The 21,336-nt window shown below is 48.7% G+C and overlaps 1 protein-coding gene across 4 annotated transcripts in view; it reads right to left on the bottom strand.

Annotated features, from left to right (window-relative positions):
• LOC146808505 (transient receptor potential cation channel subfamily M member 2-like) overlaps positions 1–21,336 on the bottom strand; it is a 2,014,188-nt gene that overhangs the window by 1,230,942 nt on the left and 761,910 nt on the right. For all 4 annotated transcript variants that reach the window (XM_085623584.1, XM_085623586.1, XM_085623585.1 and 1 more), the window contains 3 exons: positions 19,060–19,117; positions 18,198–18,241; positions 5,315–5,431 (listed from right to left, as the gene is read on the bottom strand). In XM_085623584.1, coding sequence (XP_085479710.1) covers positions 5,315–5,431; positions 18,198–18,241; positions 19,060–19,117 — 219 coding nt within the window. The remainder of the gene's footprint in view (positions 1–5,314; positions 5,432–18,197; positions 18,242–19,059; positions 19,118–21,336) is intronic.

The raw sequence follows: 21,336 nt of genomic DNA, 5'->3' as shown, positions 1-21,336 counted from the left end.
CAGTCTCATCGCAGTCTGATTCAATTAGTAAGTGTGCTCCTTCGTCCTGGGGACGAGGCTAGTATTAATCAGGTAGCATGAGTGGGGACGGATCTTAATAGGAGACGTGTTCGATGAGAAGGAATAGGGGGATTTATATGGAATGTCTTTTCTTTGTGTAGCCATATTTTCTCAGATTTCGGGTAGTATGCAAAGAGGTCGATGGCCTAGGATCCAGAAGTTTCGGTGGGAGTCACCTTAGCCTATGTTGGATAGTAGAGATTTGGCTCCAGAGATATGTTCGGTTTCCTTAGTCGGGGAGATGCGTTGAGTTGCTTTCTTTAGGAATTGTTGGGCCTGATGTGGGGTGTTGAAGAAGTGCTGCTTTCCCTGGTAGGATATACAGAGCTGTGATGGGTTCATCATGGCATAGGAGTGTAGTGAAGATCGTTATCTACATATGTACAATGCTAAGTTAGCACAACCGCGTTAGATGTTAGAAAGCCATCTTGCCGCTTTTGCTGCTTTTGCACACGACACTGAAGTCACATGTTATTAAATTGAGAAATGCTTACTCGACTTTGCTTCACATGAGAACTGTCTGTTGTTAACATCCCAAACAGTGAGCAGCGACCTTGGTCTGTATACAGTGTAAAGAAACAGTCTGGGTCGCTAGACGGTGCATGTTGTTGAGTTCAGGTTGATCGGCCCACTAGTTTAGCCATAACACGCACGCAGCTGCAAATACCTGAAAGTCGGGTGCTTTTAATATTGCAGTGTTACATGTTTTCATTACATTCGGAAGAAGAGCGTTCCCAGGAGCAGAGCATAGCTGATCCTGTGATGTGAACTCACTGAGCTGATCTTTACGGTCTGGGGTTCCCCATTCAAGCCTAGAGACCTTTTATTAGTCTAATAATAATACTATTAGTGTGTTAGAGAAAGGAAGGTGGCTTAGATCCACTGTCATTTTAGTATGATTACTCCTTTCATTCTCTATGGTATTGTAACTATGCTGATGGTTTTGATTTTAATTGTTTGTCTGCTTATGTTAGTCAAACTGCTGTATCTTAGGACACGAGGTTTATGAAATAAACTCTTTAAACTTTTACCGTGTCTCTGTTTATTCTGTTGTGGACTGGTACGAGAATAATTACGAAAAGGTATTTCTGATTCCCACCATTCCTGAGAAATATACTAAGTCGCTTGTTCTGGGTTGTCTATACATTGGGACCGCCGAGCTAAACCTCGGATAACGAATGGGACACTGATGCTGGCCGGATAAGGGGTTCTGGGTTCTGAGGTGAGTGTTTGGTACACCACAATTCACTGAGGGCCTTGGAGTGAAGGAGTCACTCCCCTGTATCTGCAGAAACCGCAATGCAGCTGACCAGTCTGATGATCCTGGGCTCCCAAAGACTCTTAAAGGCTCAGCTACACAGGTGGTGGTTCTACAACTTTCTCGAGGCCTGCACTGTCTTCATACCGAGTCTGAGGCCAGCATCCCTTGTCAAAACTGTTGGAACAGAACCGATGTACACCACGTCGAGTTGCCGTTGCCAATGCTTGTTGACAGTCTCCTCCAGATATCTTTGGGCACCAAGAAGCTCCAACCTCAAACAACTCCTGCAGCCAAGATCGTTGCCCTCATTGCTTCTTCTGCACCGTGGGCCTTCTTCACTGGTGAGCTGCTTGAGGTCCTCTAGCAATTCCTGTGCCTCTGGCCCATGTGTCCTCTTGAGGGTCTTCTTTGGCTCCAGTGGGCTCCGCTGTTTGCTTGGGGCCTGCTCTGACTTACCTGCTTGTGGCGAATCACTTGGAACTTGCTGGTCCCGACACTGCACCTTCTTCGTTGACTATGCTGTTTGCTGCTGCCAAGGCTTGATGATGCCCCTGCCGGACCTTGATCACCTGGCTCTTGACAGCCCACGTGGGACAGTGTCGCCTGGTCCTCCCAGCTACAACTTCAAGGGCACAGTCAACTCCCCTGCATCTACCGACATTGGTGGGCATTTGTCTTCCGTGCGTCCTGGTCACTCCTGAGTGGCATAGACTCTGTCCCCTTTGCTTGCAGGTTCTTCTCACCTTGAATACACCTTTGGGTTCCACCAGACTCCTTCCTCTTCTTCTCCAGTAGCATCTTTCATCAAGTCCTCCAATGTGGTCTACTGCGGTTTCTGACATCACTGGACATCTATGCACCCGGCTTCCCTGGTATAGGTATCCTGGTTCCTGGGGTATCCACAGGTGGGGTGTCTCTCCAACCTTCCATCTTCCATGGGGTGTCTTCAGGGTCCGCTGTGAAGCCTCCTTTTTATTTAAAACTGCAACTGCGACTTACCTATTGACTAACATTGAGCACACAGCTGTGTTCCCACTCTGCACACGACCTCTGTGTGGTTCCTAGATACTTACCCTGGGTGGTTCCTCAGGTCCCCTGCTCTTCTATGTCCTGTGGGTTCACTCTAATCTTGATTCGTGGTTCGCATTCCACTATTTTGGTATATGGTTTGGTCTCCCCCTGGAGGCCACTGTGTATTTGGGCTACTTACGTGCTCTATTTCCTAAGTATTGTGTGTATTGTGTTTGTATCTCCGTGTAGGAGATAATACAGTGTGCTAGTGAGTGTTTGTAAAAAAATACATATTTTTATAACTACACTGTGTGATTCTTTTTCACTTAACCTATACCATAAATTAAGTACCGGTAAAACAGGCTGTTTTACACTCCTTCTGGACTAAGCCTGAAGGCTGCTCTCCACAGCTACCACTTAGAGAGTTTTCTAAGGTTGTCCAAGACCACTAAAATCACCATAAGGGTTGTCTGGATTAGTGCAGGGTGCTACACTTACATAAGTGAGCACCATATACTAAGCCAGTCTTTTACAGTCGGCGATCGATTGATGGCCTGCCCTACAAAGATTATCGAGGGACAGCGATTTAGAAAAGTGCAATCAAGTTACACAATACCGTCAGAGAGTATAGGATCGAAGACTGGTACCGAACAGAGTTGAACACAAAAGAGAGGCACACACGTCCGAACCCGGCGGTGGAGAGAAAACAAACAAACAAAGGAGTTCAATATCACCTAGACGAGGAGTCACCCAACCTTGTGACTCAAAAGACTTCTTTGGAGAAAAACAAGTTGCACAACTCCAAACCCTACACTACATGGCAGGAGTATGCAGAGCATGTGGAGCAACACATGCCATCAAACATGTAGGTTTGCTGTCATTTCCCATCATTTTGCTCATCTAACAGAGATGCAAAGTGAAGCTGACATTCTGCGACTACCTAAGTGTTTCCTTGCTTAAAATGTGCTTAGGGTAAGTGAGTTGGGAGTACTGCGTCCCCAAACTGTGAAATGTGAGTCACAAATCCTGATGCCTGCAAAAAGATCGACTGGAACTACTATTATATTGTCAATGTAAGTACTTGAGGCTAAGTATAGATTTACTATTTTAAACCTACATCTATGTAACTTGACAAAATATATATTTGTAAGGAACGGAGTTAGGAATAGTAAATCTATACCTACTTACATATACATATCTTTAAGAAATATTTGTGGTTGATGTTCTGCAGTCTCTACTTGCTGACAACCATATTCTGCGTTATAGCCTTGAAGATGAAGTGTCCCTTACCTGTGTCCATAGGATGTCTGTCAACTCTCTTCGGTTCATAACAATGGCCCAGATAAGAAGGTCTCGGATGGGATATTCTAGTTTTGGAGGGGGCTGCCCATTAGTGTTCATGGAAGAGAAATTCCACCGAGTTTAACCCCAGCACCCTCCTGGAACCTATACATTGTGCTTACTAGACCCATGGGTCCTCCTTTTGAGCCGTTACACTCATGCCCACTTCAATTTATATCATGGCGTGTTAGCGAGCTCCAGGCTTTAACCTCAGAAGAACCATTATTTCAAATATATAAAGAAAAGTTGGTACTTCGGACTAATCCATAATTGATACAAAAAGTAGTTTCTCAATTTCATCTCGATCAATCCATTGAGCTACCTGCTTTTTTCCTAACCTTGATTCTGAAGCAGAAAGAGACCTTCATACCTTAGATGTAAAAAGAGCATTCATTTTTTACATAGATAGAACTAAAACTTTCAGGAAAACAAACCAACTCTTTGTAGCCTTTATTCCCACCGCATACAGGTAACCCTACATCCAAATCGGGCCTAGCCAGATGGATAGGAAAATGCATTCAAACTTGCTACATTGAAGCCAAAATACCTTTGCCTCTAACTCCCAGAGCACACTTTACTCATAAAAAGGAAGAAACTATGGGGCTGATTATGATGTCGGGCGGAGATGCCTCTGCTCGACATCGTCTCGGTCATGGGACCGACCGACACCCGGTCGGCGGTTCCGACTGACCCATTAGGATGTGACTGAACTCTGTTCCGTCACATTCCTACATTTTCCAATGGGAGCATGCATGTTGGCTGTAAACTGGCTGGAATGCATGCTACCATTGTAAAATGGGAGGAGCAGCTCATACCTGCACCCCGTGGCAGGCACCTTTTGGCGCTTGCCACGTTAGTGTGTGGTATGTAGTTCTGTAGATTCACATGTGCCCATATTCCTCCCCTGGAAGCTTCCGGCTGTTGCATCTACGTTTTACATACTTCTCTTGGCATGGGTATCTTTATTCTCACACTCTCCTTATACTCTTTCTCCCCTGCCTGTAGGAAAACAATCTAACAAAGGAGTTGACACCTATGCATGGTATCACAGAGAGGAAGAGTCACTCTACCTTGTGACTCGAAAGACTTCTTTGAAGAAAAACAAGTTGCGCAACTCTGAACCCAACACTAGATGGCAGGAGTATGCAGAGCATGTGTATCTACAGCCACACAAGCCATCAAACTTGTCGTTTTGCTGTCATTCTCCATCATGTTGTTCATATTCCAGAGATGGAAAGTGGCACTGACATTCTGTGATCACCTAAGTGTTTCCTTGCTCAAAATGTGCTTAGGGTAAGCGGGTTGGGAGTACAGCGTCCATACGTCTTAAGCTATGAAAAGTGAGGCACGAATCCGGATGCCTTCAAAAAGATCGACTAGAATATCAACTACTATTAAATATCAATGTAAGTACGTAAGGCTGAATTTAGGGATTTACTATTTTTAAACCTACATCTACGTAACTTGACAAAATATATATTTGCAAGGAAGAAAGTTAGGAATAGTACATATATATCTACTTACATATACATACCTTTAAGAAATATTTGTGGTTGATGTTCTGCAGTCTCTATTTTTGTAGGTCAAATTTGGTGACAACCATAGTCTGCATTACAGCCTTGAAGATGAAGCGTTCCTTACCTCTGTCCATATGATTTCTGCCAGCTCCCCTCGGTTCTGAACGACTGCCCAGATAAGAAGGTCTCGGATGGGATGTTCTATTTTTGGAGGGGCGGGCGAATCAGTAACAGATGGGCTCTGTTGCAGAAGAAGGAAAAACACCAAACGTTCAGGTTAAACCATAGGTTTGTGGGGAGGAAGATGCAGATTCTTACTCTTACCTCTTTGGTGAGTTTGGTTCATAAAAATTACAAATTGATATCAAATACGTTAAATGTCTAAGAGGATTAAATTCAGCAGAGCAGTAGCTCCACCATAAACTGGTGCATGCAATGTCCACAGCCCTAATGAAGGTAGCAAGGCCAGGCACACTTTCCCAATAGAGTCCACTTTCTTTTCCAGATTGATAGAAAAAGTTGAACCCAAGGAGTTCTAACAATTTCTAGCTCTAGCGGCAAACAAAGAGTTTGAGTGAGATTTTTTTTGTTGGAAGAGCCACAATTTACACCACTGGTGTAACAGATAAGAGTGTCAAGAAGTTGCTTGTTATAAGTTCCCATTAAACCTGCAAATATAATTATAAAATCAGTCTTAATCTTTAATTAGTTTTAGTCTTCATTCCATTATTTCTACACAGGATTCTTCGCTTTCAGCCAACTCATGTTTCATGACTAACATGCCATATTCCCAGGGGTCTTGGTTAATCTTCAAAACGTATCAATAATTACAGTGTTAACTGGAACTTTAGTAAGCTGCCTCCATCACTAATCATCTTCTGTCATTTAAAAAAACCTAAACATTTATGCCACTTTCATCGACCCGTGAACCTGGATGATGTGAGCTGCTACCAGCTGAAATCACCCCACCTGGGCCTAGATGATTGGCGATGGAACAATCTGAGAGCCCGGTACAAATGGGGGGGATGGGCTACAGAGAACATGGGACATAACCACAAATCAATCAATGATACATGCAGCAGATGTGATTTATGAGTCCGTGAAAAGACAAAGGGGCAGATTTACGTTTCCTGGTGCATGCCTGCAAATCAGCAGGGAGGCGCCAAGAAACGTGCGACACGCAATGGAGTGCGCGGCATACAAGAATAACTATGCCTCTCGACTCTCTGTTAAAGCCGGAGTACCAGAACCTGCCATAGCTGTATCTCGCCTGGAAGGGGCAGTTATTGCCTGCAAGGTGGGTTTCTTGGAGCAGCAGTATGTCGACTGCGTGGCGTTGTGCATATCTCAGGACCTCTGTTCGCTTGACCCTGTCTAACAGCCCGTTAACATTCCAGGACATTATATGAAGCGTTCCTCTCCCACGATGATTGTCAGTCATGGTAGATATAGGTGTGCAATGAGACTCATGGAACGGATGCCAGGCGCGGGTGACATGCTCTGCCTGCGTGAATCAGTGGGTGCATCAATGTATGTGTATTCACTGTTTTGCTGGTCAAAGATGTTGGTATAATGAACAAAGTGTGCAAACGAAAACTGGGACAACGGTCACTTTCCCCTCCCCCCTCCCTACACTTCAGGAACAGAAGCATCTATTGACCCTAACAGTGAAAAACTGGAAGAGAATCAAACTGAAATGCTTGGTAATGGAGATTCGCGGAGGACCCCTCCTCATAGCAGGGTGTTTTGTGTCATTGTCCATCAAGAGAGATAATTGGCAGCAAACTTGAGTGCTGTACCATGGGTCGCGGGGAAGAGTTCGGCCAGCAGTTTTTCACGGTTCAGGGTAGAACCTTGAGGAGGGCCGGACTCCGGGAGAGATCAGAGTCCGCTAGGTCAAGTTGAGACGGACGGGGTGGAGTTCCTCCCAGGTCCGAGTGGTTCGAGGAGCCAGTGTGACGTAAAGTTATGAGGTTACTTAGGGTTGCTCTGGCCACTGGACGTTGACAGGGAAACCGCGGGCCCCGTCTCCTGCACGAGCGGGTGCGTTTAGGACGTAGTTCAGGCAGGTCCCCTTGGGCACCCTCAGTGCGGCTCTTGGGGGACTGACCCCGGGCACTAAGTCGAAAGGGGTATTCCTAAGTTAGCCATGTCCACGCTTCCTCAGGGCAGTCAAAGAAGAGGGTCTTTTTTTGAAACACCGCTCAGAGGCGGGCCGGAAAGAGAAGCCTGCATTGGATGTTTCAGGCACAAAGCTTTGGCCGAAGGAGCGTATTTGGCCCTGGACCTTTTTGCCAAGTAGGTCGCTCCCCCCCCCCCCCCCCCGCTACAGCTCCACCTGCGCTCTCTGAGTGCCTTGTGTGCCCTTCTTGCTCCTTTTTGCTCCTTCTGTGCCCCGCTGCCGATTTTGCCTTTTGTCCCCTGTTCTCTTGTGTGCACTTGTTCCCTCTGTGCCCCGCTGCCCATTTGCCTTTTGTTCCCCGTTCTCTTGTGTGCCCTTGTTCCCTCTGTGCCCTGCTGCCCATTTTTGCCTTCTCTGCCCCCTGTTGTGCCTGCTTGCCCCCCTCGCCGCTCCCGTTCCCACCACTGCATCCCCTGCGGCCCCGCACCCCCTGAGCTCATTCGCTGCCCCCTGCCACCTGCCTCCCAGCTGCTCCTCCCTCCCACCTCCCCTTAAAATGGCACGCCTAAGGCAAGCCCGTTTGTGTCCGTCCGCGCCTGGACCGCGCCAAGTTCAAGAACCCCTGGCCAGCACCCTCATCGCTCTCAACCCAGGACGGACCCTCACCTGCTGCAGGGCCACCCCGTAGCGCACCCACGGTCCCTTCGCCTGCCAGAACTGCAGCTTCTTTTGCATCGAAGACGCAGAGACACCCGTCACGACTGAACACAACCAGCTCCGATGCATCCTGATCAACACTCGCTCCGCACGCAAACACGCCGTCGAGCTCTGGGACCTACTCGACACCGCATCACCAGACGTCGCCTTCCTGACCGAGACCTGGGTGATTGAAGCCTCCTCTCCAGACATCGCCATAGCCATCCCCCGACGGATACAAGATCGCCCGCAGAGACTGCACCAACGGAGTCGGAAGAGGAATCGCCATCGTCCACAAGAAGACCATCAGGGTCTCAACAAACACCGACGACACTCTCAGCACCGCCGAACACATGCACTTCCAGATCCACATGGACCCCAAGACCACCCTAAGAGACACCCTCGTCTACAGACCACCCGGACACCGACCACAATTCTGCGATGCCATCGCCGACTTCATCAGCACGCACGCACTAACCTCCACCGACTACATCCTACTCGGAGACCTGAACTTCCATCTGGAGAACAGCAACGACAGCAACTCCTCCACCCTGATAGACAACCTCGCCAACCTCGGACTGGAACAGCTCGTCACGACGCCGACCCACATCGCTGGACACACGCTCGACGCCATCTTCTCCTCAAGCCCCCACGTCTCCTTCAGCCACGTCTCCGAACCTACCTGGACCGACCACCACTGCATGCACTTCACCCTCTGGAAACCCGTCGCACATCACCGCACCCTACAGATCCCCTGTCGCTGCTGGGGCAAAATCACCGAAGTACAACTACAGACAAACCTAGCACTCAACCCACCGACCAACCCCTCCAACCCCGACGATGGTGCGCGCACCCTCAGACGATGGATGGACGACTGCGCCAACACCTTAGCCCCGCTGAAAAAACAAACCCTCAAAGGCACCAGCAAGAGAGCCAACTGGTTCACCCTGGAACTCCTAGCGTCAAAGCGCACCTGCCGGAAGTTGGAGAACATATGGCACAGCGAGAAGTCGCCGGGCAGCCGTGCAGCCCACAAAGACGCCATCCGCAACCACTGCCACCTCATCAGGACCGCCTCCTTCAAAGACCACCTCGACAACAACGCACACAACAGCAAGGAGCTCTTCAACGTCATGAAGGAACTCTCCTACCCCAGCTTAAACGCCAACGACATCCCGCCGTCGCAAGCCCTGTGTGACTCCCTCGCCACCTTCTTCCACCGCAAGATCGCCGACATCAATGACAGCTTCAACCCCCAGACGACCCTAACAGGCCCCAACCCGCAAGACCCACCACACCCCACCGACCACGACCCCCTGACAACCTGGGCCAACGTGAGTATCGAAGACACAATCAAGACCATGGGCACAATCCACTCCGGCTCGCTATCTGACCCTTATCTACACCACATCTTCAACAAAGCCGGCAGCTCCATCGCACCCCACCTGCGCAACATCATCAACCTCTCCTTCGAGACCATGACCTTCCCTGAGAGCTGGAAACACGTTGAGATCAACGCCCTACTGAAGAAACCCAAGGCGGACCCAAGCAAACTCAAAAACTTCCGGCCCATCTCCCTGCTTCCGTTCCCAGCTAAGGTCCAGCAGAACCCAGAGAGTCCGCCTCCCCCCGTTCCAATCCGAAGCCTCCGAGATCATCTGCGGCGTCCCGCAGGGATCCTCCCTCAGCCCGACGCTGTTCAACGTCTATATGGCGCCTCTCGCACGCATCGCCCGACATCACAACCTCAACATAATCTCCTACGCTGACGACACGCAACTGATCCTCTCCCTCACCAAGGACCCCCTCACCGCCAAATCCAACCTCCACCAGGGAATGAAGGCCGTCGCCGACTGGATGGAGGATAGCTGCCTTAAGCTGAACACAGACAAGACGGAGATCCTCATCCTCGGGCCCAACCCCTCAGCATGGGACGACTCCTGGTGGCCCGCGTCGCTGGGGACACCCCCCGCACGCACCAACCACACACGCAACCTGGGAGTCATCCTCGACTCGAAACTCACCATGACCAAACAAGTCAACGCTGTCTCCTCCACCTGCTTCAACACCCTCCATATGCTCTGCAAGATCTACAGATGGATCCCGACAGACACAAGGAAACAGTCACCCAGGCCCTAGTCAGCAGCAGACTCGACTATGAAAACGCCCTCTTCGCCAGAGCCCCGACCAAGCTCATCAACAGACTGCAAAGAATCCAGAATGCCTCTGCACGCCTGATCCTCGACGTCCCGCGACCACATCACCCCCCACCTGAGGAACCTGCACTGGCTCTCTGTCGACAAAAGAATCTCCTTCAAGCTCCTGATCCACGCACACAAGGCACTCCACAAGACTGGCCCAGCCTATCTCAACAGTCGACTCTACTTCTACGTACCCAACAGGAAACTCCGCTCCGCAGACCTCTCACTGGCTACCGTCCCACGCATCTGTAGAACCACAGCCGGAGGCAGATCCTTCTCCCACCGCGCCGCCAAGACCTGGAACACCCTCCCCCTCATCCTACAACAAACCGAAGACCTTCTAACCTTCAGGAGACAACTCAAGACCTGGCTACTCTACCAGTAGCAACAGAACCTCCCTCTCCCCACCCTCAGCGCCTTGAAACCCTTGCGGGTATGTAGTGCGCTTTACAAATTATTTGATTGATTGATTGACCTCCTGTGTGTAGTCAGGAAAGATCATGATCGCCTGGCCTTGATGTTTGAGATGTTGCTGCTTGCGTGCTTCAGACAGAATAGAGTCCCGGTCCTTGAAATTAAGGAGTCGCACTATTATTGGCCAGTGGAGCACACCCATGGTGGCTTGGGGTCTAGGGATCGGTGGGCTCGCTCAATTGCAAACCATGGGGAGAGGAAGCCCTCGGGCATCCACGACTGCAGCCAGCATTCAATGAAGTCAGATGTTCGGCCTTGTTCTGAGCCCTCCGGAAACCTCACCAGGCGGAGGTTGTTTCGTCTCGACCTGTTCTCGGCGTCCTCAGCCCGCCTGTGTAGCTCTTGGATTTGAGACTGAAGGCGGGCGACCTGGCTTTTAAGCTGTTGGACATCATCCTCCACTGTGGAGATGCTGGACTCCGTTTCTTTGATCTGAGCCGTGGCGTTACAAAGGTCTTGATGGATAAGAGTCATATCAATGCGGACTTCCTCGATCTTGCCCTCCACTGAGGATTGGGAGGTGCGAATGGCCTGGAGGATAGTGGTAAGGTCCGTATCCGTGGGGGCATCCTTCCCTGTGGGCCCTCCCATCGCCCCGCGCTCCATGGTCGTGTATTGGTCCATCTTGGTCTGCGTGGCAGAAGGTTTCGGTCCATGGTCTCTCCCCATGGTCCCGCTCAGCAAGTAGAACCGGGACTCCAGGCACCTCCAACTTGGGCAAGGGGGAAACAGGGAGCGATCGGTTCAGCAGCAACTGGTCTCCCTCTTGCGGCTCCAGGTGGTGGGGGGGGGTACACCGGCAGCAGGCAGACGTCTGACAGGCCCCACCAAGCCAGGTCACTGCACGGTCCCACAGTAGATCTCCCAAATGTCTGCAGCAGGTCCCGTCAAAAAGGCATGGGCTGGGAGTGGGGCCAGTCAGCCAGCGCCCAGGTCTCGCTGCAACATGCCACCGCCGAGCCAGGAGAGAGCCCAGGAATCAAGGATGGTTCCAGGGCAGAACCGGCATCTGAATGTGCTCTGTGGGTACCAGCCGTCCGGAGCGGGTGTGGGAGCCAGCAGGGCAGGTGGTCTCTTGGTGCGGCTGCCACCAGCCTCAGCAGACAACAGCGGGGCCACGCGGGTAGTCAGGGAGGTCCGGCAGGAGTGGCACGCTTGCAAGACGGTCCTTAATGGCAGGGTGTGAGGGGGGTCCCGGGATGAGGACCCCCCTACTGCCCGAAGGACAGCCAAACTGCTCCGACGCGATCAGGCCCTTTTAGGGGGCACCCACCAAACCAAGCTCCCTACCGCCATGCTGCAATGGCTGTGTTCCCCGAGTCGGCGGGCGGCCAGCCAGGAAGATCGGTGGGCCTGTTACACAGTCTCTGAGGCGTGTGTGCAGTCCTGTTCCCGGAGGGTCAGGCAGGACAGATGGAAGAGGGGAACATGTCGAAGCGAGCCGTCCCTCCGCTGGGGGGAAAGTAAAATTAATCTGCAAGCCCCTACTGATGGAAATGTCAGCCAATTCCCCCTCCAGCACCCCCACCCCACCCCACCTCTCCGGCCAGACCAAGGCCAAAACATGCAGGGTGAGCTCTTTCATGGGTGTACGCCTAGGGCCCAGAATGCAAGGTCCAATTGACAACTAGGCCGGAGGATGCAGGGTCCGGCACCGCCGAGGCCAAGCGCAGGTGACAGGCCCGGCAGAGCTGAGGGGGCGGGGGGAGAAAAAACACAACTTAGCAGCTCCCCGCTGCCTGAGCTGACAGCCAAAGCCCCCCGATGCCGTGTCTCAGTGAACCCACCAGGTCCGATAAGAACACAGGTGAAACTGGTGGCGGGCCCCGGGTTAGCCTCAACGCGTGGGGCCCGCAACTCTCACAGGGCCATGGGCACAGCACCCATGGGTGGTGTCAAGGCCCAGACCACCTGGCAAGGGAGAAGGATCCCAGTTTCTCCACCGCCTGAAAATCACGTCCGGACTCCTCCGCAGCTCGCACGCCCACCTCTCAGCCCGCGGCTGTGCACAACAGCCGGGTCCTGGTGCGGACATCTCAGGCGGCTCTCACCTGAGCATTAAAGGGATCCACATGTGCACCAGCAACCCTCTGGTCCGACCTCAGATGATGCAGGCAGCTCCGCAGGGCCCCTTCATAACAGTGGCAGATGAGGCGGCAGAAGTCATCAGGCCACAGGATGGAGTCAGGCGCCTTCGCCAGGGGGAGCCGCCATCTTGGGCCCGGGTCAGCCCAGAGGATCTCGCCTGGGCCAAATTCGGGGTCTAAAGAGCATGGAATCCGCACCCCAGGGCAGGGCCTGGGTTAACACAGCAGCAGGATTGCAGGCGGCTCACTCTCTGATGGTGGCGGATTAAGGAGCGGATGACGGAGGGGTCCGGAGCACTTCTAAAGTGTGACCGCCGTCTTGATGCTCCCGGCCACGCCCCTCAGATCTTGATTTACCTGGAAAAAGTCTATTGGTACCCTGTACCAACACTGCAGACTGCCAACCCTCTTCTTACTTCTACAAGTGAGAAAGACAAGTTACCATGAAGTGTAAGATCTGTGGGGCATATTAACAACGAGGCGATAAAAAATTATCGCCGCTTTTGCGGCCGTTTTCGGCCAAAAAGCGGCGATAATTTTATCGCAATATCATCAAGGACACGCTAGCGCGTGTTTCCTTGATGTAAAGCCCGTTTTTTCACAGCCTCGCCTCGCATCGCTAATGAGATGCAAAAGAGGCGTGGCTGTGAAAACAACACATGTTAATATCGTGAAGGAAGCTTCGCGATATTAACAAGGAGGTGCAGCGATAAAAAAAATCGCGCTACCTCAGCCTTAACTCAGGAATTTAACACCTGTTAAATTCCTGACTAAGGCATACTTGTAATAGGATATGGATTATGCTGATAGGACCACAGGGTCCTATCAGCAATGTTATCGCTGTTTTCAATGGAACATCGCTGGAAAACCAGCGATGTTCCATTGAAAACACCGCTATCGCTGAAATATTATCGCCATAGCGCTATGCGTTGTAAATATAGCGTTATCATGGCGATAATATTCAGCGATAGCTGGCGATAATTTTTCTGTCGCTATGAACGGCCAGCGATCATTATCGCTGGCCGTTGATAATATGCCCCTGTGTTAGTAGGAAGTAGCAAATGAGAGCAATTTGAGGTAAAGATGTGTTCAAAATGTATCACCATGTTTCTTTCCGTACATGAGTATCCGATGTAGGATCCTTGGGATTTTTGAAGCAGGGTGTATTGATTACCTTTCAAAAGTCACTACTATTACCCGTCCTGGCGGCATGATCAAGTTCGACCCAGGCGGCCTCTCTCATTTCCCTTTCTCTTTTCCTTCTTGCTACCTTATAGTCTAGTATTTTTAGAGCTTTTCTGGATTTTGTACGGGGGAATCAAACCAGCGCATCGATATTAGGGTGGTCTCTGATTTGTAGCGAGTGAGGGCCATTTTTACTTTCCCTAGGAGATCTATAAAATGTGGCACTATTAGTGCTGGGCTGGAGTCTAACTCTAGACATTTAAGGATGTTATCCAGAGTATTCTGTTTAATTCCGGGGACTAATTTAAGCCTGTCAAATTTGAGCCCACTTCTGTTGGAAGCCATTCCTTCTTGACAGAATTGGGGTTTCTATTTCCTGACACTTCGTTACTCCGCTAATGGCCAAACTTATCTTATAGTTAAAATGGCGTGGTCGCTAAAACTCGTGAATAAGTTATCTACTTGAGTAACCTTTTTATTAAAAGGGATAGTAGTTAAAATAAATTAAATAGTATATTCATATCCATTTCGCTGGAAGGTTTTCCCTGGATGGCCTGTTTGCGAATTCAGATTATTAGCTATTACCATGTTCCTGTTATATAGCATCCTATTTAGGCTATTTCCATATTCGTCATGGGCAAAGTGATAAATGGAGTTTTCCCAGCGGGTCTTCTAGGCCACAAACACGATCTTGATTGTACTTACAAAGATGTGTATTAAAATCACCCACCCAAACAATGTTGAGTGCTCCATTATTTCTAGATCTTGTGAGTTTATCTGTCACCCTGTTTAGCTCAGCTACCACTAAGTGCAGGCTTCTCCCAAATTTGTCGTTATAATACTGTATTAAAAGCCAATTGCACTCATTGGCAGCCTCTAGAAAGAGCAGGTAAAAATGGATGCTGGGACATTCAAACTTCTTTACTGTTATCTATAGTGTGTTAGGGATTCACATTAAAAGACCCCCCCTTAGCTCTTCCTGACACTGATGATGTTGCCCCTGTCTGATATTGAACGGTATCCTTTTACAATGATAGATTCCATTGCCCATGTTTCCTGTACGCACAAGATGTCCTGTGCTTGCCAGAGTTTTTTTCCAGTGTTCATTTCCTAATGTATGGGCAATGCCAGCCACATTTCAGAAAGCTAGACTAAGTTGGTGTTATGTGCCCCATTCTGAGTCTCCGTCATGTTGGAGCTCCCTTGAGTGTGGAGATTTGGTTTGGCCATTCCATTGGATCCCTCTGCATGGTTCCTTCCGCCTGGGGGTAGTCAATCACTTGCCTCCAGGTCTGTCAAAGGGGCATATCTATTTTCAAGGCTCAGCCCTGGTGCACCAGTATTTCCAGATGTATGGGACCTTGTTGGGCCTCCCCTCACCTGATCTTGGTGGTCTTTACACATGAGTGAAACGTGGCTATAAAAATAGCCCAATGGTAGGGCTGTGATCTTTTTGCCCTTAGGGGGAATTGTATGTAACTGGCCTAAAAGGGATCTCACTACAAATTCATTATTATAATGAATCACCCCACAGTCACCAGGTATTGTTTTGCTAGACAAGCCCAGCCCCCCTACTCTCCTTGCCATAATAATTTGATTTGGCAGAAAACCACCCCCTCCTCCCAGGTAAGTTGAATGACGCGACAGCCAATGTAGGCATTTGTCCATTAATTGGATTGTTGTTTCCTGCTGGTCCTCCAGCAGAGACAGTACATACCTTAGGCCTTTCTGGTCACCGAGGTTTGTCCCATCCCCCTCCCCCCATGAGCGGGGCCACCAAACTATTTGGGATGCTTAGGACATATGGATTTGGCCTTATGTCTTCCACTGACTTCTCGGGTAGCACAGTTTCAGTAACTTGCGAGGGGAGCAAATGTGGTCGGAGGGAGGTCCCAGTTTTGGTGCGTGCGTTTGGGTATAAGACCAGTCCTGAATTATTATGTGGATGAAGTCGTTCGCTTTCCAATACTTGGCCCCCCCACCTGTGGTTGTAGAATGGTCCTTGGGTGAGAGAGCTCTGAAGGGCTTACGTTTGTTGTGCCTTGCTCCTCGATACAAGAGAATCTCTCTTCAATCTGGGTTAATTTGAGAAGGAGAGGGGACAATAACGTGGTGACCATTTTCTCCAACTTTTTCCACATATTATCATCGTCGTTCAAACATAGGAGCGGTGTTGGGGAATGGGGAATGCTTGAGCCAGTACCCGTGGTTGAACTCCCACTTGGTTTTACTGCTCGAGTAGCTCTTACAGGCTTTTCCTTCTGTGGCCCAGCCCCCCTTCTTCTCTTAACCGGCGGTTCCTTGTTGGATTCAGAATCGATTCGGGGGACCGCGCCCCTAATAAATATTTGGGGGGTGGTCGGTGCCACAAGAGAAGGCTCTAAGGGGGCAGAGACCGGGTGATCCAGTGATGCCGTTGGGAGGTCCTGGGTGGGGGCGTTATCTGGGTTTTTACCCCTTAAGTTGGAGCGCTTCTGTGTGGTTAGGGGCTCCAGTGATAGGCGCCGCTCTGTTAGTTCGATCTCATGCACGAGAACGCTCGCTGCCCTCGTTAAAAATGCATCCAAAGTGCTTACTACCCCACACCCATTTGTTCACTTTGACCTTTCCGCTTAACCATTCCTCAGGTGGGAGCCGTCAGTTAATGGCCTGAAAATAAATAAATAATAGGAACACAGTGCCTAGCGAGGACCCAGGTGTTAGGGGGGCCCAGCCTCCTCCGGGCTCCTCTGGGCATGGACAGGCCTACCCTTGGTCCGGTCACGCCCCGCGTGTGTCTCGCACCGCTGGGACACGACGTGGCCAACAAGCGGCTACACTGCCGCGTGGGCGCGACGCAACATGCTTTTAAGCGCGGCCAGCAATGGAGGATGTCGGGATGTGTAGTCCTCCCCAGCGATGGCTGCACACAGCACGGCTTGTACTCGCTTCTCCTCACGGGCTCCCCGATTCATATCATCATAGTATTCACAGTCAACAAGACAATTATCGAAGTAGAAAAGTGCTGAGGAATACAGCATTGTACCATTTGAAATCAAGAAGATCTGCATCAAGGGAGGGAAGACCAAGCTGAAGAAGAAGGCAGTAACTACTGAGAAATATGACATCAACGCATGGTGTTCATTGTGTGATGTCAAGGCATTCTTGTTTTTCTTTCAAAGACACTATCAAGTCCCAGATTTTTCTCAGCCTTTCTCAAGAAGCCCCTTTTATTAGTGCTGCCTGATAAACACTGGATGATGGAGGAGCCATCCTTGAAATTTTCAGCTGAAATGTTCAGGGCCCATGAGGGCACATGTTCCACTTCCTCCTTCTTAGAGCCCTCCAAGAAGAAGACTGGAACTATAAAGACAGAGGATAGGATTAGATTTTGTTGTCCAGTTTTGCCAGTTCAGCACATCCATCCTCCTCCTTTGGTTGTAGTAACAAGTATGTAACTGGGTATCAAGTTATGCGAGAGCCTGTCCCGCCGGTGAACCCAGCATCTGTTGCTTTTCTTTCACCACAACAAAGACAGGTGCAACCACCTCCAGAAGCTCCTCATGCTGTTCTGCCTCCGAGCACTCCTCAGAAGTCGGAGAGGAAAAGTAGGAATCACAGGGACAGAGTTCCAAGGAGAAGATCACATAACTTTGGCTGACAGAGCTGGAAATGGTTCTACTTCTTCGTGAGACTTTAGGAGGAATTATAGTCCATCCTTGTCCCCTAGGTTACCCAAAAGAGCCTCTCCTGTGCATTATACCCTTACATTCCACGAAGTCCTGAAAAAGGCGCCAGTAACATGAATATACCTACAAGCCGGTTCCTCCTTACCATAATACGTGTGTTCCTTCAATAAAGGGTTACGCAAGGCCGTTCAAACCTTTAGTTATAGGCCTCAAAGAGACGTTTATGTATATTTTTTCAGAACCCATCAACTTATATAGCGGAATGCCTTCCTTCCTCAAAAATACTTTGATAATGGAAAGATTTTTCATTACATTCTTCAGACATCACAAAAGTAAGAAAGGTGTAAATACTCGTTGTTGGAGAAGATGCTGACAGGTTTCAAATTGATGGCATTAAGTGGTGGCTAATGCTGTTACCTGATGGTGGTATCAGGTATCAGCTCATTGTTAAATCATTGTTGAATAATACCAGAGGCTCTATTCAAGTCTATCCAAAGATTATTATACCCCTATGTTTAATTCTTGAACATATGTCTGTGAGAGAGTGTGGGTGAGGGGGAAGTGAAAACCTTACCTTATTCAACTCTGGAATGTTCGATTTGGTTGGCAGGTTCGAAGCTAGAAAGAGAAAACAGACATAATCAAAGGGGGAAACTAAAAAGAGGTAAAGTAACAAGTAAAGAAAGGTTGTTGAAAAAGAAGGAGAGTACTTGCAAAAGAATACAAAGAAGGACTACATTGGCAGGAAAAGAACACAACGCCGATGGAGGAGCACTCCAGTAAATGTAGAATGTGCCAGGAGGATTTAATATTCTGTGAGAGTAACGAAGGAGGCACAGCAGCAATGACAAGAGAGGGGACACTACCCAGCCCAGCAGGAAACAAGATGCTGATGGGAGGAAGGACACCGAAGACCAAGATGAAGACGTGTGGACAGAGGAGTGGTGGATGCCACCAGCGGCTGCCAACTAGTGCACCACCGTCCAGGAGGGCTGTGGAACCCTTGAGCACTGCAGGGAGTTGGGAGGGCGGGAAGTGGAAGGGAAATGCAGGAACAGAGTGTTGTGTTGTTGCTGGGTTTTTCCTCCCTCCTTCCTTAATTCTTTTTCCTTCCCAAGCCTTATTGACAAGAGGTCACAAGTGAGGACCGATATTGACCACCAGTGTGAGAGTGGTCGCTATGAGAGAGGGAAAGGGCACCTAACAAGATTCATAGAAAGAAGAGAAATACTACCCTTGGCATTTTTAAAGCAGACACATGACCTAGACCTGTGAAATAGGAGAGAGTAAAGGACCCCTAACTCAGGGGGATATACTATATAAATATATTGACAAACAAGAAACCCAAGAGGAAGAACGAGAGGACAACGCAGGGTCCCAAGAATGAAGACACTGATTTCTTTCAGTAGTGTTCATTTTTTGGAGTTAACACTTGCCTGAGTATATCGGTTTATCCCTGGAGCTGCTGTCAGCTGGTGTATCACCTTCTGTGTCCTGAAGAGAGAGAGAAGTGACGAAAAATGGTTAATGCCAGAGGGAACTGAAGAAGAGTTCTTCCTTAATATAAATTAGACTGTGCTGTGAACAAGTCTGTGACATTTTCCTTATTTCTCATATAAGACTTTAAACACAAACAATGTCACCATTGCAAAAAGAATTAAAAGCAAACTTCCTAAGCCTTATTTTTACCCAGCCCTCCACGAAGTGGTGTCAGAAGTACGTTGGGAGGAAATGGAAGCGTGAATTCTCAAACTAGCCGATGGCCAAAGAAACCAGCATTGAAAAATGCATTGGGTTTCACCTATGTGATTAATAATAAACTGTTTGTGCAGGCAAAACCTAAAAACAAAGATATCCGACTTGATATCCAAGTTGTCTGCTGGCAACATAAAACCTGAAGGGAAAATGTGTGCAAGAGCATTTTCATAGTCAATTAAAAAAATAACCAGTAGATGGCAGCGTTGTCCAGTTCTTCCAATATGGGGAGAGAGTGACGTGGAATCTTCACACGGGCTCGTGCAGGCACAGTAATATAACTAGGCCTGGGAGGAGTTCGCGGAGTTCTGCTACGCGGAGCTCTGCAAAGTGTAAAAAAACCTCTGCGGAGCTCCACAAGAGGGCGGTGGCGATCCGCCCGTGATCATAATAGGCCCCTAAGTATTGCAATTGATATTAGTAGAAATTTCATGTATGTTCCTTGGATCTATGCCTAATTTCTTAGTTTTATCTGACGCTCATTTGCACGTGCCACAGTGGACACATTTACAAAATCCTTTGGTAGGCTGTGATAACCAAAGGCCTTGTGGTGGAGTGTTGGGATAGCTTGCAGTTAAGATAGCACTTTGATATCTCCCCTTGCAAAACATGATGTCCGATCTTGTTGAGACACAGTCCTCTGGTGCCTTGTTGGCTCATAGAATGTGCCAATGTTTGTGCATGCATTTTCATATCGTGTTTGAGAGACCATCCTGAGCCGTGTCTTATGTGCTCTTTTATATGTGGTTTGCCTCAGTGTCTCCCAATGTTTCATCCTAAAAATGTTGCTACGTGCCAGGTTAATGTCACATGCTTGGTAACCCATTTGGGTGCAGGGACAAAATATTGAGTAGAAAACATCGACTTACAAGAATATCGAGTCACAAATATCGTAGCATGGAAATATCAACAGCAAGAATATCAATATCAAGAATATCGATTTTAAGGTCAGTAATATCGATTTTACAAAATATAGAAGTCATTAATATAGTTCTTTAAAATATTGCTTTTTAATTACTGTTATGTTTTTTAATATATATATTAAATGTATATGATATATTTTTGTTATATTATTGTTTATGTTTCTTACTATACTTGTTAAATTTTTAGTAGTTATGAAATTAAATGTAATTATATTTTGTGTTTTTTAGTTCTGTGGTGGGTTGTGGATTTATAGGAGTATAGGGTGGTAAGTAATGTAATTATAATTAATTCATTATTTTTCAATTATTAATTGATAATTAATTTTGTTGTGTGATTTTTATAGGGGAAAAGGGTGGAAAGTAATTTATTTTTAATTAATTAATAATTATTTGTAGAATAATATTAATTAATTACATTAAGGTGCCGATCCCAATCCTGTAAAACCCGGGTACGAATGGTCGTTAGGAGCGTATTCTCCGTCCGACTCGTACCCGGGAAAACCACCTTACAAACCAGCAAGTACGATTCGTACAGAAATACCATTTCCGTACGAATCGTAAAAAACACTGACCGGCAAAAAAATACCTACTATTCTGATCCTGGACAGCGCGTACGCGATGTCCGCACGGAGTCAGGCAGCGGTTTACGGACCAGCAAGTACGATTCGTCCCTACGTCATTCCGCACAGCCATTTTTTTACGGCAGCTAAAAAAAGCCGGAAACATGAGTCCGACACGAAAAAGGAGCCCCAGTACGCGACGGACAGACATGGACCCCATCCTACGTGTCATCCCGGCCCTCTTAGCCTACGACCTGGTGCACAGAACCCGATGCAGACGCCGCAGAAGGTGAGAACACCACCCAGGGGTCAAGGGGGGGGTGAGTTGCAGGAAACATACCCCCTACCCAAATTAAAACCTACAATATTGACGACATACATTACCTCCAGGGTCTGGTCACTTCGGGGGGCGTGTCCACCAATCCCTGCGTACCGCAACAACGGAAGTGGACGTGTACGCGTACCCCTATGGCAA

The sequence above is a fragment of the Triturus cristatus genome, chromosome 8 (assembly GCF_964204655.1).
Source record: "Triturus cristatus chromosome 8, aTriCri1.1, whole genome shotgun sequence".
Taxonomy (NCBI): domain Eukaryota; kingdom Metazoa; phylum Chordata; class Amphibia; order Caudata; family Salamandridae; genus Triturus; species Triturus cristatus.
The sequence above is the reverse complement of the archived record's forward strand: the minus strand, read 5'-3'. Positions and strand labels throughout refer to the sequence as shown.